Source organism: Seriola dumerili, unplaced genomic scaffold, assembly GCF_002260705.1.
Source record: "Seriola dumerili isolate Sdu_G_001 unplaced genomic scaffold, Sdu_1.0 BDQW01000686.1, whole genome shotgun sequence".
In the NCBI taxonomy this organism is placed as follows: Eukaryota; Metazoa; Chordata; class Actinopteri; order Carangiformes; family Carangidae; genus Seriola; species Seriola dumerili.
In genome coordinates, this window is record NW_019174941.1 from 654,195 (window position 1) to 669,217 (window position 15,023).

The 15,023-nt window shown below is 40.1% G+C and overlaps 1 protein-coding gene across 2 annotated transcripts in view; it reads right to left on the reverse strand.

Moving 5' to 3' along the window:
• The window catches only part of gstcd (glutathione S-transferase C-terminal domain containing), a 52,065-nt gene that overhangs the window by 8,700 nt on the left and 28,342 nt on the right, over positions 1–15,023 (reverse strand). For both annotated transcript variants that reach the window (XM_022765425.1, XM_022765424.1), the window contains exons 5-8: positions 11,566–11,681; positions 11,173–11,217; positions 10,544–10,672; positions 5,192–5,325 (exon numbers count right to left, since the gene is read on the reverse strand). In XM_022765425.1, coding sequence (XP_022621146.1) covers positions 5,192–5,325; positions 10,544–10,672; positions 11,173–11,217; positions 11,566–11,681 — 424 coding nt within the window. The remainder of the gene's footprint in view (positions 1–5,191; positions 5,326–10,543; positions 10,673–11,172; positions 11,218–11,565; positions 11,682–15,023) is intronic.

Genomic DNA, 15,023 nt, shown 5'->3' on the forward strand with positions numbered 1-15,023 from the left:
TTTACCTTTATGGTGTTCTGGCCGTTTCAATCGCCGACTAATTGTAAAAACTGTGTAGATCACGATTCCCAACTAAGACCCTTCATCTATTGGCAGCCTACAGTAATCTGCCAGGTATACCCAAATTAATAGGAGCTTCAGGACTTTTTTTTACCCTTGCATTGCTTACAGTTTTTTCACAGCCCCTCAAAGAATTGATTCCGTGTCTTATGTCTTGAGCTACTAAAATGCAGCATCGCACTCCACCATTGACAATGAAAACCAATGGCTCTTGACTCCCGTGTAATCACATTTCATTCCACACAAATACACCATGCCACCATGCAACAATATTAGCACAAATATATAGATACAAAACCCCAGGACTACGAATACATTGTTGACGCGATTCTTGCTGAAACTAAGATTTTTGGAGATGATGCATGTTATATTCTTCTGTTGTCCAGTAATATGAAGTTTCATATAACCAAAATCACGCCCAACAAAACATCAAAGTTATTTACCTTCAAAAAAGCTCTACCAACACCAGTAAAGGAAGCCGCCAAAGCCCTTGCATCACCGTCCTCTGTAGCCCCGAGTGTGGGGACCACAAACACTCGCATCATCCAACCCAGCTATGATGCTTCGATTGAGGTAGCGTAATATATATAAACACAAGAAATTTCAGAAACGCTGCGTCCCTTTCTTCAGGCCACACCTCAAGACCACCCCATGAGGGCACTGTATTCCCGTGAAATTTAAGAGTGAATAACTGCAAGCCTCCATTTATTTTCTGTGATTGATTATCTGAGAGTAGAAAGTAACCAGATTGGGAACCATGCTTTTTCTGCGTCCCCCGGATAGAAAAATTATAACAAAAATAACACAGTTTTATAAGAAAGCCCTTAGTCCTTTGGTTGGTTGCATATTAACATGATTTCATCTTCCAAGTTAAAAATGATTTGCCCGAGGTAAACAACTTAGCCCAGACCCATGATCCAGAAATACTCGTACTGGTTTAATGTCTGTTAACTGGTGCTTAAATCCAGTCCCTGGCATAAAATTCTCAGTCTTCCATTATGCATTTTTCTCATCAGTAACACACAGAAACCAATTGGCCTGATGCAATAGCTCCTATAAATACAGCTTAAAGCAAGACATTAAATATTCTCAATAAGGATGTTGTCTACCATTTCCAAGAATTTGGAAATTGATACATTATCAGGTTATCACGGCACACAGTCAGGAATGTGTTTTATTTAACGTTGTGTGCCGTCCTCTTTCCGGTTGACTGGCCTTTGGTGGTTTGGGTGGTTACAATCAAGGCTAAAGGTTATAAATGATAATTAAGCTTATACCCCTGCCCAATGACTAATGTACAACCATTAAGTAGACGATGTGAAGAGTGATGGCCGTATTGTTAATTATTTTCGCCTCTTAGACTTGTTGGCGGGGATGTAACATTTCATGCAACTTTAGCAAAGAGACTCCTCCTACTAATCAGCCCAGCCTGAAATCATGACTGTTGAAGGAATATCAGACTTTCTCCTGAATGCATGATAAATGCAGGAGAGAAAATGAGGTGGCCAAATGATGGCAAGGCCCATGCAGGTAACTGATGCCTTAATTTCCCCCAATTTACCCCACTTTTCTGGTTATTCTTCATGTGCCAGACTCTGCTCGGTATACTTCATAATTTAAATAAATACACATTGTTTCCCAAGAGGAATACATTTTTCTTTTGCTGATGAATATTGACAGCCACCGAAACATATCACAGAAACATATTTCCCCATGTGAGTCTTTCCCAGCTCTGATGAGAAAAATTTATTTCCAAGACATACTGTGAAATTGCACATTTCTTGTGTAGTTGTTAACTGCCAGGATTTCCATCCAACCCGATGCAAACTTTCCAGGCCCGAGAGTATTATTTACATCTGAGAGCAAATGTAACTTCCCCCCCCCCACCACTCTCACCCCTGCCTCCACACATTCAGTGACCTTTACGATTGGCTGCGCCCTGTGTTGTATTAGTGCCTACATCTTTCCCCACCCCTTTTGGAATCTTTTTTTTTAAAGGAAAGGCTGCCAGCCAATCTTGGCTGGTATGTCTGTGTCCTAAGCCTCTTGATCCTGACCGGCTCTGACATCAAATTTTGCCTTCGTGTTGACATCGCTGTCAAGGCAAACCCTTGCCAAGTGGATTTCACGACTCACGGACCGCCTTACAAGATAAGCACACGTTCTTGGAAAGAGAAGCCAATTGAGACAATGGTTCGGCAGGTGGCTCCGCTTGAGTGTGGATAGGGGTACTTTCAGTCGCAGATTCGGGTAGCTATCTCCGTCTAAATCAGACAGTGCAATAATTGAATTTTATTGGACCCATTAACAGACAATCTAACTTTAGCTAATGTACCGCTTGAGAGGAAATCATCCATTTTACCACCGCGGCAAACTTATTGCCTTTGAAGACTCAATATTTTTTGCAGATGACTTTGGGAGAGAGATGACTAGAATACACACAGCCTATATATATTGGGTCTTTTAGTTCCTTTCTGCCATCCAGTATAAAAGGCACATCATTACTAGATGCATAGCTTGGTGTTCATCACCACAGTTTTACCCACATCATGGAATTCGTGCCTCCGCTCCCCAAAGCACTAATACATTTTTTTTGCTCTAACTACCCGAGTCTGCACCTTTGGAGAGCATAAAAGGTAATTTAATAGCAGCGCGCATTATGAAGTAAAAATCCAATGAGACTGGAGTGCGTATATTCCTCTAGTGCTCTGAGTTTTTGGTCTCTGTCGGACAAAGAAGGTTTTCAAGTGAAAGTAAGTCCATTTTTTCTTTGTCCATATCTCTCATCCAGGGCTGGCCCTCCATGCGTGCGGCCGTGCAACAGACATTGGTGATGGAGCATTGCATCCAGGCCGGGAGCGTCCTTTGCATCAGCCCTGTTGCTAACGGCTCATTCCAGAACGCCCCGTCAAGTTCAACCTTCCCCAAGAGGTTTGTACCTGCCACAGCGCACCCTCCGGTCCAGCCGTCACACTCTAGGTTTCTTGCCTCTTTAAAAAATAATTTTTGACCTTGTTGTTTTCTAGTTAGAATCTCTGCTTGTATCAGCGCGTCTCCCCCTTCTGCCAATCTCGCCTGGTGATTTTTTCAAGTTTCTCTTTAGCACTCTCAGTCGCTCTCAGTCATTTTCACACTTTCTCTCACTCTCTAATCTCTCACACATAGACATATATCGCGTACTCTCTTGTCACCGCTTTTTGTTCACCTCCTGTCTCTTATCATCACCACTGACAGTATTGAGGCGAGCAGTGTCGCATCGCCTCCACCTTTTTAATCTCAGCCCTGTTCTATCAGCAGCCACAGAATAAGGCTCTCTATGTAGAGGCTGCTCATGATATTACAGAGTGACAGGAGAATCCAGTTAAAGGTACAGACAGGAAATTCAACTCTTACTGGCATTCCACTACACACATTAGTTGTATAAAAAAAATTAACCACTAAAATATGAACTGTTGAATCGGAGAGGAGGAACAACAACAGCAGAGAAAGAAAAGTGCAAAGAGAGGCTGCTACTTTAATGGTGTTGATCCTGTTGCTATAGCAGCACTCTGTTGACTAATTGTATAGTAAAGGCTTAGGACCATAACAAAGTAGTATGTCGCTAAAACAACTTTGGGATAACTGAAAACTATGAAACAAAGCTGTTGTGTAAGTATTGCTGTTGTAGCAACAAAGGAGACTAGTGATCAGTAGTGAGTTAAGGTTGAGATACATGTTGTGATTGAGGGGCTGATTATAGCTAAGGCCTTGACATTAAGACCTGATTGACCAGCCTTTCGCCCACCTGTTTTCCCAGTTTGGGTCTTTTGGGTGGTGACATATCAAAGGTTTCTACCAATTTACTTCTTTCTGCCCACTGTTTTTCTCTATGGTTGTTTTAACCATGACATAGTACAAGAACATTTGCCTTTTGAAACTGTGCAAAAATGGCAAGCAAACAGCGAATTAGTGCTAATGTGCCAGAGTTGAAAGCAAATTAAAAATGCTACATTTTAATGGAATATTGGATGGAGAGATGAGGAAAATGACTATGCAGAGAAAGCCAGAGGTGGCTCAACTTTAGCTGATTTGGGACTCTGCACTGAAAACTGATAACTAAATTGTAAAAATAATTTTCACTCTGGCACATAGCACTAATTCGCTGTTTGCTTGCCATTTTTGCACAGTTTCAAAAGCAAATGTTCTTGTACTATGTCATGGTTAAAACAACCATAGAGAAAAACAGTGGGCAGAAAGAAAGTAAATTGGTAGAAACCTTGATATGTCACCACCCAAAAGACCCAAACTGGAAAACAGGTGGCGAAGGCTGGTCCAATCAGTCTTAATGTCAAAGCCTTAGCTATAATCAGCCCATCAATCACAACATGTATCTCAACCTTAACTCACTACTGATCACAGTCTCTTGGTTGCTACAACAGCAATACTACACAACAGCTTTGTTTCATAGTTTTCAGTATCCCAAAGTTGTTTTAGCGACATACTACTTTGTTATGGTTCCTAAGCCTTTACTATACAATTAGTCAACAGAGTGCTGCTATAGCAACAGGATCAACACCATTAAAGTACAGCCTCTCTTTGCACTTTTCTTTCTCTGCTGTTGTTTGTTCCTCCTCTCCCGATTCAAACAGTGTCATATTTTAGTGGTTAATTCTCTTTTATACTATGTGTGATAGTGGAATGCCAGTAAGAGTTGAATTTCCTGTCTGTACCTTTAACTGGATTCTCCTGTCACTCTGTAATATCCATGACAGCCTCTACATAGAGAGCCTTATTCTGTGCTGCTGATAGAACAGGGCTGAGATTAAAAAGGTGGAGGCGATGCGACACTGCTGCCTCATACTGTCAGTGGTGATGATAAGAGACAGGAGGTGAACAAAAAGCGGTGACAAGAGATACCGATTATGTCTATGTGTGAGAGATAGAGAGTGAGAGAAAGTGTGAAAATGACTGAGAGCGACTGAGAGTGCTAAAGAGAAACTGAAAAATCACCAGGCGAGATTGGCAGAAGGGGGGAGACGCGCTGATACAAGCAGAGATCTAACTAGAAAACAACAAGGTCAAAAACATTATTTTAAAAGGCAGAAACCTAGAGTTGACGCTGGACGGAGGTGCGGCTGTGGCAGGTACAAACCTCTTGGGGAAGGTGAACTTGACGGCGTTCTGGATGAAGCCGTAGCAACAGGGGCTGATGACAAAGGACGCTCCGGCCTGGATGCAATGCTCCATCACCATGTCTGTTGCAACGCCGCACGCATGGAGGGCCACCTGATGAGAGATAGACAAAGAAAAAAATGACTTACTTTCACTTGAAAACCTTCTTTGTCCGACAGAGACCAAAAACTCAGAGCACTAGAGAATATGCACTCAGTCTCATTGATTACTTCATAATGGCGGCTGCTATTAAATACATTTATGCTCTCAAAGGTGCAGACTCGGGTAGTTAGAGCAAACAAAATGTATTAGTGCTTTGGGAGCGGAGGCACGAATTCCCATTGAGTGGGTAAACTGTGGTGATGAACACCAAGCTATGCATTAGTAATGATGTGCCTTTATACTGGATGGCAGAAAGGAACTAAAAGACCCAATATTATAGGCTGTGTGTATTCTAGTCATCTCTCTCCCAAAGTCCATCTGCAAAAAATATTGAGTCTTCAAAGGCAATAAGTTTGCGGTGGTAAAATAGATGATTTCCTCTCAAGCGTACATTAGCTAAGTAGATTGTCTGTTAATGGTCCAAATAAAATTCATTATCAACTGTCTGATTTGACAATAGCTACCCGATCTCACTGAAAGTAACCCCATCCAACTCAAGCAGCCACCTCAACCATTCCATTCTCCTCTTCCAAGAACGTGTCATCTTGGCGTCCGTGAGTCTGAATCCACTGCACGTTGCCTTGACAGCAGTGCCACAGAGCAGAAGTTCAGAGCCGGTCAGGACAAGACTAGGACAAGACTAAGCCAAGATTGGCTGCAGCTCTAAAGATCAGGGAAGATGTAGGCACTATAAACACGGCCAAGCCCACTCGTAAAGTCACTGAAATGTGTGGACGGCAGGGGTGGGAGTGGGGGTGGGGGGGAGTTACATTTCTCAGATGTAAATAAACTCTCCCTGAAAGTTGCACGGTTGATGAAATCCTGCAGTTAACAACTACACAAGAATGTGCAATTTCACAGTATGTACTTGGAAATAAATTTTCTCATCAGAGTGAAGAGCTCCACATGGAAATATGTTCTGATATGTTTCGTCTGTCAATATTCATCAGCAAAAGAAAAATGTATTCCTCTTGGGAAACATGTGTATTTATTTAAATATGAAGTTATACGAGCAGAGTCTGCACATGAAAGAATAACCAGAAAGTGAAAATTGGGGAATTAGCATCAGTTACCTGCATGGCCTTGCATCAATTTGACACCTCATTTTCTCTCCTGCATTTATTCATGGCATCAGGGAGAAAGTCTGATATTCCTTCAACAGCATGTTTCAGGCTGCTGATTAGGAGGAGGAGTCTCTATCAAAGATTGCATGATGTTACATCCCCCCACATCTAAGGCGAAAATAATTAACAAAGTAACGCCATCACTCTTACCCAGCTACTTAATGTTGTACATTAGTCATGCAGGGGTAAAGCCTAATTACATTTTATAACCTTTAGCCTTGATTTAACACAAACACAAAGCCAGTCAACCGAAAGAGACGCACACAACTAAAATAAAACACATTCTGATGTGTCGTGATAACTAATTATGCATTTCCAATTCTTGATGTAGACAACATCCTTATTGAGAATATTTATGTCTGCTTTAAGCTGTATTTATAGAGCATTGCCTCAGCCCAATATGTTCTGTGTGTTACTAGATAAAAATGCATAATGGAAGATGAGATTTTATGCCAGGCTGATTTAAAGCACCAGTACAGACATACAGTACAGTATTTCTGACATGGTCTGCTAAGTTTTACCTCGGCAAAACATTTAACTGGAAGATGAAATCATGAATTAATATGCAACCAACAAAGGACTAAGGGCTTTTATAAAACTGTGTTTTTTTGTTATAATTTGTCTATTGGGGACCAGAAAAGCTGTTCCAATCTGTATTTCTCTCTCAATAATCACATCACAGAAATAATGATGCTTCATTATTCACTCTTATTCACGTAATTACATCCCTCTGGTGTCCTATGTGGGCCTGAGAAAGACCACGTTTCTGAAATACAGCTTACTAATACGCTACTCAATCAACATCATACTGGGTTGTGAGCCCCACACTGCTACAGAGGAGCGTGATGCAAGCTTTGGCGGCTTTCCTTTACTGTGTTGAGGTTTTGAAAGTAAAACTTTATGTTTGTTGCGCTGATTTTGTTATATGAAACTTCATATTACCTGACAACAGAAGAAAAACATGCATCATCTCCAAAAATCTTATGTCAGCAGAATCTCAACAATTGAGCTGTCCTGTTTTGTATCTATAATATTTGTGCCTAAATTTGTGCATGTGCATGTGTATTTGTGTGGAATAAATGTGATTACACGGAGTCAAAGCATTGTTTTCATTTCAATGGTGGATGCGATGCTGCATTTTACTCAAAATAAACAGAATCAATCTTGAGGCTTAAAAAAATAAGAATCAAGAAAAAAAATCTGAACTCCTTAAATTTGTACTGCAATTACTCCTCATAAAGTCTTATTGGAATCGATCTACACATTTTTACATAACGCTTAAAGCAACACCATAAAGTAAAACTTTCCTCACACAACATAAGGTAGGCAACTGAAAGAATCAATTGCAAACATTCAGACCCTCAAGCAGAACCAATAATGGACCAGGATCCGATCAAATTCAAATCAACTTCAAGCTCCACCACATTTGCTGCCTCCGAGGTCTGTTGGCTGAATATCGAGAGGAAAGATAAAAATGAAACACACTTTATGGTTCTGACACCGGTCTAATACCTGGGCCAGGTCACCACAGACAGGAAAAGCAGACCCTGACTAAGAATAGGGACACCTCAACTTAATTAACCTGATTAAATGACTGTGACTAAAAATGGCACCATGTATAATACATAACAGGATTAAAACCAGTGTGATGGGTGGCTCCTTCAGGTAGAAATATCTGTGTCATGCAGGAAGACGCTTAGCAACAGCTGAGGCTGCAGAAATGCTGGAGTCCAGATCTCAAGCGGTGCAGGAAAGGACAAACATAAGCACCGATTTCCAAAATAAATGTTAATGTTCATGTGAAATAATAAAAGTGAAAAAAAAAAAAACTGTGTGTGTGCATAAACCCACATGTTGTAGAGAAGAATAATCTGAACTATTTGTTTTTTGCCAAATGGAACAGGTCTCAGTGGAGTGACCACGCCGGAACAATAGCTTCTTGTAATTACAGCAGGTACATATATATTCCCGTTTGTCCCAGAGAGAGTTAAAGTAAGGTTACTCGCACAGCTGGCTTTTCTGAAACTGGGCTATGACACACTTCAGGAAGATGGATCTCCCTGACATGTTTGGGTTGAAGACACCGACCTGAGACACATAAATAACGAGTCATCAAGAGTGATGATAGTAGAGATTCTAAGGTAAAGCAAAATGATGCACGTGTGTGAACAGGAGTTTAGAGAGTCTCTGGAAGGTTCGAGGATTTTTTTTTTTTTTTAATCCCAAAGACTTGTTTTTGTGTGGCAGAGCCAGATGCAAACAGCCCATAGACAACCACAGTTAAGGACCGATTTGCTCTAAATTGATAGTAATTATCTGTTTGAGAATCAAGAGCTCTTTAGACGAAGGTGGGTGTTTTTAAATAGGACCAGCAAGGGCTTCGACTTCAAGTTGGAGCTGAATTTCGGTTTGTTTTAGCCCAATTAGGCATAGGGCTTGAAAGCTAGTAAAATATTTATTCTGTTGTCGCAGGTAGCTGTGCAGAATTAATCACATTTACCGAGGCCGATCTTTAAGCTTCACAAACACAAACAGGAACAACTGCAGTCGCAGACTTGGCAGAGCTGTAGGTACGAAAAAAATGTGTGATGAATTAAGAAGTAAAATGGTGACATGGCCAAGTTGCCTGCATAAAACTTCAAAATGGCTGGCAACCATTTTTACTTTTATTACTAACACTTTCCAAAGATTACACTTTCCTTTCCAAGGATGACTGCTAACCCTTTAATAAGAGCATAACATTTGCACAGTAAACAAGAACAAACAAAGACAAGTGAGCTATTAATATTCCTAGTTGAAGAGATTCTTTAACCCCAACATTACCTTTGTCCGTCATTGACGGGCTAAAACCACCTTTTGGGTTTCCAGTAATTGGAGAGGGGACAGTGACATACACTGCTTGACTGAAGTGCAGAGCGCTAAAAGGGTTCTGATTAAAAGCTCCACTTCAGGAAATGAAAAGCCATCTTAGCTGCTCGGAGAAAAATAATTGCATGCTGGCATTTTCCGTTTCTGGAAAAAGATGAAGGAATGACATGTCTCTCACTGTGATGTGTGCTTGTGCTTCTCTGAAATATATAAATATTTTAAGACTGAAAATACAATGTTCAGACACCTCGCAGTAAAGTTGTGATCACGGCAGAGTAGGAAGTGACACACTGTCTACATGGTGTTAATCATAGGTGTTTACTTCTCAGTTTCAATCCATCATCAGAAATCTGAGGCACTTCTTTATTGGTTTAATTATTATTATTAACACTTTAACTTCCACACCAAAAAGCCGTGTTGTACCTCTCTGTCAAAAGTATATGCACACCATTAGAGTTCACAGAGTCTGACATGAGAGCCAAATGCTTTCAAAGTCTATGCTAAGATTTTAGATACATTATAGTATTGGGAACTGAATAATTACTGTGGTGAGGGGGCTGCTAAAGAATTTTAATGCAGTGAAATAAATTAACGCCTTAATGTCTTGGAATTGCTGATAAAAACACATTTTCTTTGCAATGTAGCTCAATAAGATGGCAGTGGGACTACACCAGCCTGATTCTCTGTATTTTCATGTACAAAAAATACATTTTGCCTCCTACGCTTTCGAGTTTGCCATAATATTGCTAATTTCATTTCCTTATTTTTTAATTGCTTTGTTAGCAGGTAATTAATCAAAAAGTAATTTGATCTGCTTAAAACACATGGAATTAGAAAACTGGATTATTATTATAGTTTTTACAAAAATGCAAATCAAATCAAGATAGAGGAAATTGAATAACTGCTAAAAATATCACCAAACTATGAGTTTTTTATTATGGTAAACTACCATTCATTTAAACATCTGATTTAATTTTAGTTACTTTTACAATCAGACTAATTTCACTTTGCATTGACCTCAGCTTCAGTTATTCACAAATTAGCAAATTCTTCAATAATCAAGTCACATGAAATGGTTACCACATTGTTCACAGAATCTGTGAATCATCAAACAGAAGATGGAAACAAAACTGGTGCAAAAGCACACTTCAGTGTACAGCGTCACTTGCTCTGCTCACCCCGATGTGGAAAGGTCCGGTGAAGTAATCCAGATTGGCCTGAATGAAGCCGATGTTTTTCAGACCGAGCTCTTCGCTGCGACACTGGGCCCTCACCAAGGATTCTTCTTTGTTCTCTATGAGGATGACCTTGAATAAAGATAGAAAAAACACTTACTCTTATGCTGCTACTTATAAGGTGACCTGGTATGAGCAATTTGCTGCATGCCATCCCCTCTTTCTCTCTATCTCTCTCTCTCTCTCTCTCTCTAATTTACCTGTCTCCTCTCTCTTTTTTTATCATAACAAAGGCAAAAAATGCCAAAAAATAACTTATAAGAAATAATAAGAATAAATAATAATAAAATAAGAGCGGCAACATATAACAATGATCAAAACAACAAGTTTTACACAGGAAAAAAAAGTTCTCTAAATGAGAAACAAACACAGACTTTAAATTGAGATTACAGGAGGCCTATTCTTAGATAATATTAGAATAAGTCAAAACTTTATAAAGACCACAAACACAATAATATTATAAGACTAAAATTAATTACTTTATCAATTATAAGTTTATCTATTGGTTTATCTATTCATCTTTTAGTCTTAAAAGTTGAACACACACATCTGCACAAATACCCATTCATTACCTGGCAATCTGGAAGAGTGTGAGCCAGAACAATCCCTACATGGCCCTGCGAGACAGCACCAAGAAAAAGAAGAAAGATATGATGAAAGAAATGCACAACAGGAAAACAGCACACATCAAAGAGGACATCAATAGAGTTATGATTAGCGTTGCCCTTTCCAACCAAGTATTGACCTGTTAGCCATGTAGTGCTTCCACTCTCTTTTCAAGGGTGTAATTACCAATCTGCCTGTGCGGATCAGCCAAAACAAAGTGCATTTAAAGAGGAAAGGAAAATATGAGAAACTAGTTCCTTTCAGAATGCTGCTAATGGAGCTGCAGTCTAATGCACCCCGAGGTCGGGTGCGGTGATAAATATACATACAAAGCTGGACTGATGGATGAGTACACGTACCGTTCCACTGCAGAAATCCACAATGGTGTACCCCGGCCTGGCTAGCTCTGTAACCGTGGCAACCAAGTTATTCAGCTGTTGCCTCTTCCTGACAGCACGGATATTTGACATTTTCCCTGCGGAGGAGCACAAGTTCTCATTGCATCTGAGCAGAAAGTGGAAAAGCAACAGGTTTTCACAGTTACTCTGAAAACTCTATTAAGGTAAAATAAAAACAAAAATGGAATTTCTTTATGATTTTAAAAGCCTGTTTTTGGAACTTGGTTGGTTCCAGTCAATATTGAGTCACTAATATACACCCAACTTTAGCAACAAAAAGATGACAGGATGCTTGTTAAAAACCATGCTACACAGTTTTAATCACTGTAATGTCTTCCTTTCCTCTGTCTGATTTACAACCAGACATTTCAGGTAATGGTTATAGCACAAAGATGAAAAGGTTGAGTCTCTCATCAACACATTTCCAGCCAATTGCCAACTAGGGAGTGCAAACAATCTTTCATCAAAAGCAAGCCTCCGAGCCAAAATCGTGTGTCCTCCTTGTTTGCAGCACAACTTTCCCTTGCTGTGCGAGCAGTAGGTACCCCATTAACTCAAAGCACATTTCAGCCTCCTGCATCTTCCTCTCCCGTCGTCTCGCACGCTACATCGGCAATGAGCTGTTGACACACTGTGACAAAACCATCTCTGGTCCATAAATCCAGAGTGACGAGTGTTTCATTTACCAAGTCAAACTCTCGTAGCCGCACAACTGGAACATCAGAAAAATACTATTCCCATACTTTCACTGCTCCACATTGTTTTGTATATACGACAACAGGGGAGGAGAGATGGCAGAAGAGACTTTTCATTCCAGGCGACAGAAATAGGAAATTTCATTCAGCCTCTTGCACTGGCTGTTATTGAGCTGATCCCAGTTGTAGAGAAAATACAGCAAAGAAAATGAGAGGTGAATTTAAATACAGAGAAACAGGAGGAGGGTATTGACAAGACTCTTCATTTGGATAAGTAATTGACATGGATGCAGGCACTGCACTGTGTAGTATAGAGGCTTTTTGATGCATCTGAAAACATTTAGATTTTAACTGCTAATTGCAATGCAGTGGGTGATAAACTTCAATGGAAATTTATAATGTTTGTAGAGCTTTCTTGCTGAAAGCAGCAGCTGGACACGATCCTATAAAAGTGGTGAGAGTGAACCAAAACAGCGAGGCCGGGAACACACCGGATGTGTGGCACGTGCGTGGCCGCTGCAGAACATCTTGGTTTTCATTTCAGTGCCCACTTTAAATGGTTATACCGCCTGTTTTTCACGTGTGACGCGCATCTCCCAGCAAAAATAGATCAGACCAGCAATATTACATTTAGACCTTTCACTATAGTTGTCTATTTCTAGGCTGAATCTGAATATGACACAGACATGAGAAAATACAAACATATTTTTTAACCATTTAGCCTGCAAACTCTATGTAGAGAGACAGGGCTGACAGTAGTGCCGTGTGCTTCTCCTGCGTGCTTCTCCACGGCAGGTCAGACCCTGCTCACGCAACGCAGGCAGTGTGATCCTGGTGTAAGGCTGTGGGCCTGAAAATCAAAACAATACGCTGAAAGACACTATAGGGGGTGCAGAGTCATATACACTGTGTGAGTTCTTCACTACGTGTGGCCACTTTAGTTAAAAAAAAAAAAAAAAAACTTGTTCATAGCTGTTTTAACTAGAATAGAAGGTGTTGCCCAAAACCTAGTCTGGGAAATACCTTCAATTTAAAGAGTTTTGCTAAATATCCTGATTCCCAAACTTCGACTGTAAACATTGATTTGTTGTTGATGTGATGAGTGAGGATGTGTAAATCCTGCTTTATGCTTTAGAAGCAAGCATGTGTGTGTGGGGGCACACCAAGGTGTTTACAAAGGGTTGCACAAATGTATCAGACATCCTCAAAGTTGTAAATATGTGAGTGCAGAGAAGCAGGGGACTGAGGTCACTTGCACAAGTCGTAACAAAACAAAACCTAAGTGCAAAAGCTGTGTGGTTCTTGTATAAAGAAGTGTATAAATTGATTTTACAGTCTGCGTGTTTGATGAAAGTTCACCACACAGCTTAAGGTCAAACCCATAAGCTACGTAGAGCTGAGTGGGTGGCAGCAGAAGAGCTAACCACATGCCAGTCCACTTCTCCACTTTTTTTTTTTTTTTTTTTTAAACGTGAGTTCAGGGAAAAGAGTAAGTCTGAGAGAGGTCTTTAAAGTTCACACCCTGGGTCACTGTAATTGCATCAAATTCACTCACTTTCAGATGAACATCATAGACTGTGTGTCTAAACACAGTAGAGGTCAAAAAGCCACGAGATATGAAAAGAAAAACAAGAGTGGGAAAACACAGCAGAGAATACTAAACATTCACATATAGACATTATGACACAAATAGCACAAAAGTTGATTCATATTGTTTTTCTTGAATTTCAAATAGTTAACCTGTGAGGCAAAGTGGATCTTCCCACAATATAATTCACTATGAATTTTAATCTCAGACACCTGAGACATAAAAAGTTTTATCTAATTTCTACTTATTTTAAGAACTTCTTTGGTTTAGTTAGGAAAGGGAGAAAGATCAATATCTTAATTAAGGTAGCAAACTGTTTTAGTTTTAACTTTTATCATTATCACAACAACTGACAACATCAATCTCCAAAGAGAATTTCCCTATCAACTTACAACCTCATTGAAGATTTAATTTAGCCCTCTCTTTCTGCCTTAATGCAGCTGAAAATGGGGATAAACTGTGCAGCTGTTAATTATTAAATACTCAGTGATGATGTACAATGGCTGCCACTTGTGCCATTTCTGAAAATGATGCTTACTATCAGTTTTAGTACAAATAAAAGGAATCAGTGTTTCTTAGATAGACAAATATTGAATATCAGGAATTCTAGGATATTTCCCTTTTTCTTTTCATATCACTAAAAGATGGATCATACTGACGCCAGTACATGTGAACTTGCTTCATTCACCCCTCAGTTTGATCTGCTGTGTGAGATGTATTTAGTTCCAGAGCAGGATTATCCCTTGACCCGGCCCATTGCCTAAGAGGAAGTGCGCCCCGGTAATGAGCCCACAAGGTAAAGCTCCTACATCGTAAAGGGTCAAGCAGATACATCCCCCAGGGTCGTCATGAGACATCGTCATTTGTCTTTCTGCAGGAACTCTGCGCTGAATTGCAATCCACTTTCCTGGCGGAGTGCTGATACTGGGTGATTCTGAGAAACCCCGGATTATGTTCAATAATGAGGTTTTTTTTTATGTTCAATGCCAACATTTTTCATCAGTTATTCCTCCATACACACTGACTACGGTATGGTTAGTGTGGCTGGAAAGCTAATATTAATTAGCAGTCTGTGGCAGGACACAAACTCCAGTCTCGTAAGTATGCCTTGTGACCTGTCAGAGGTTTTCGAGAGG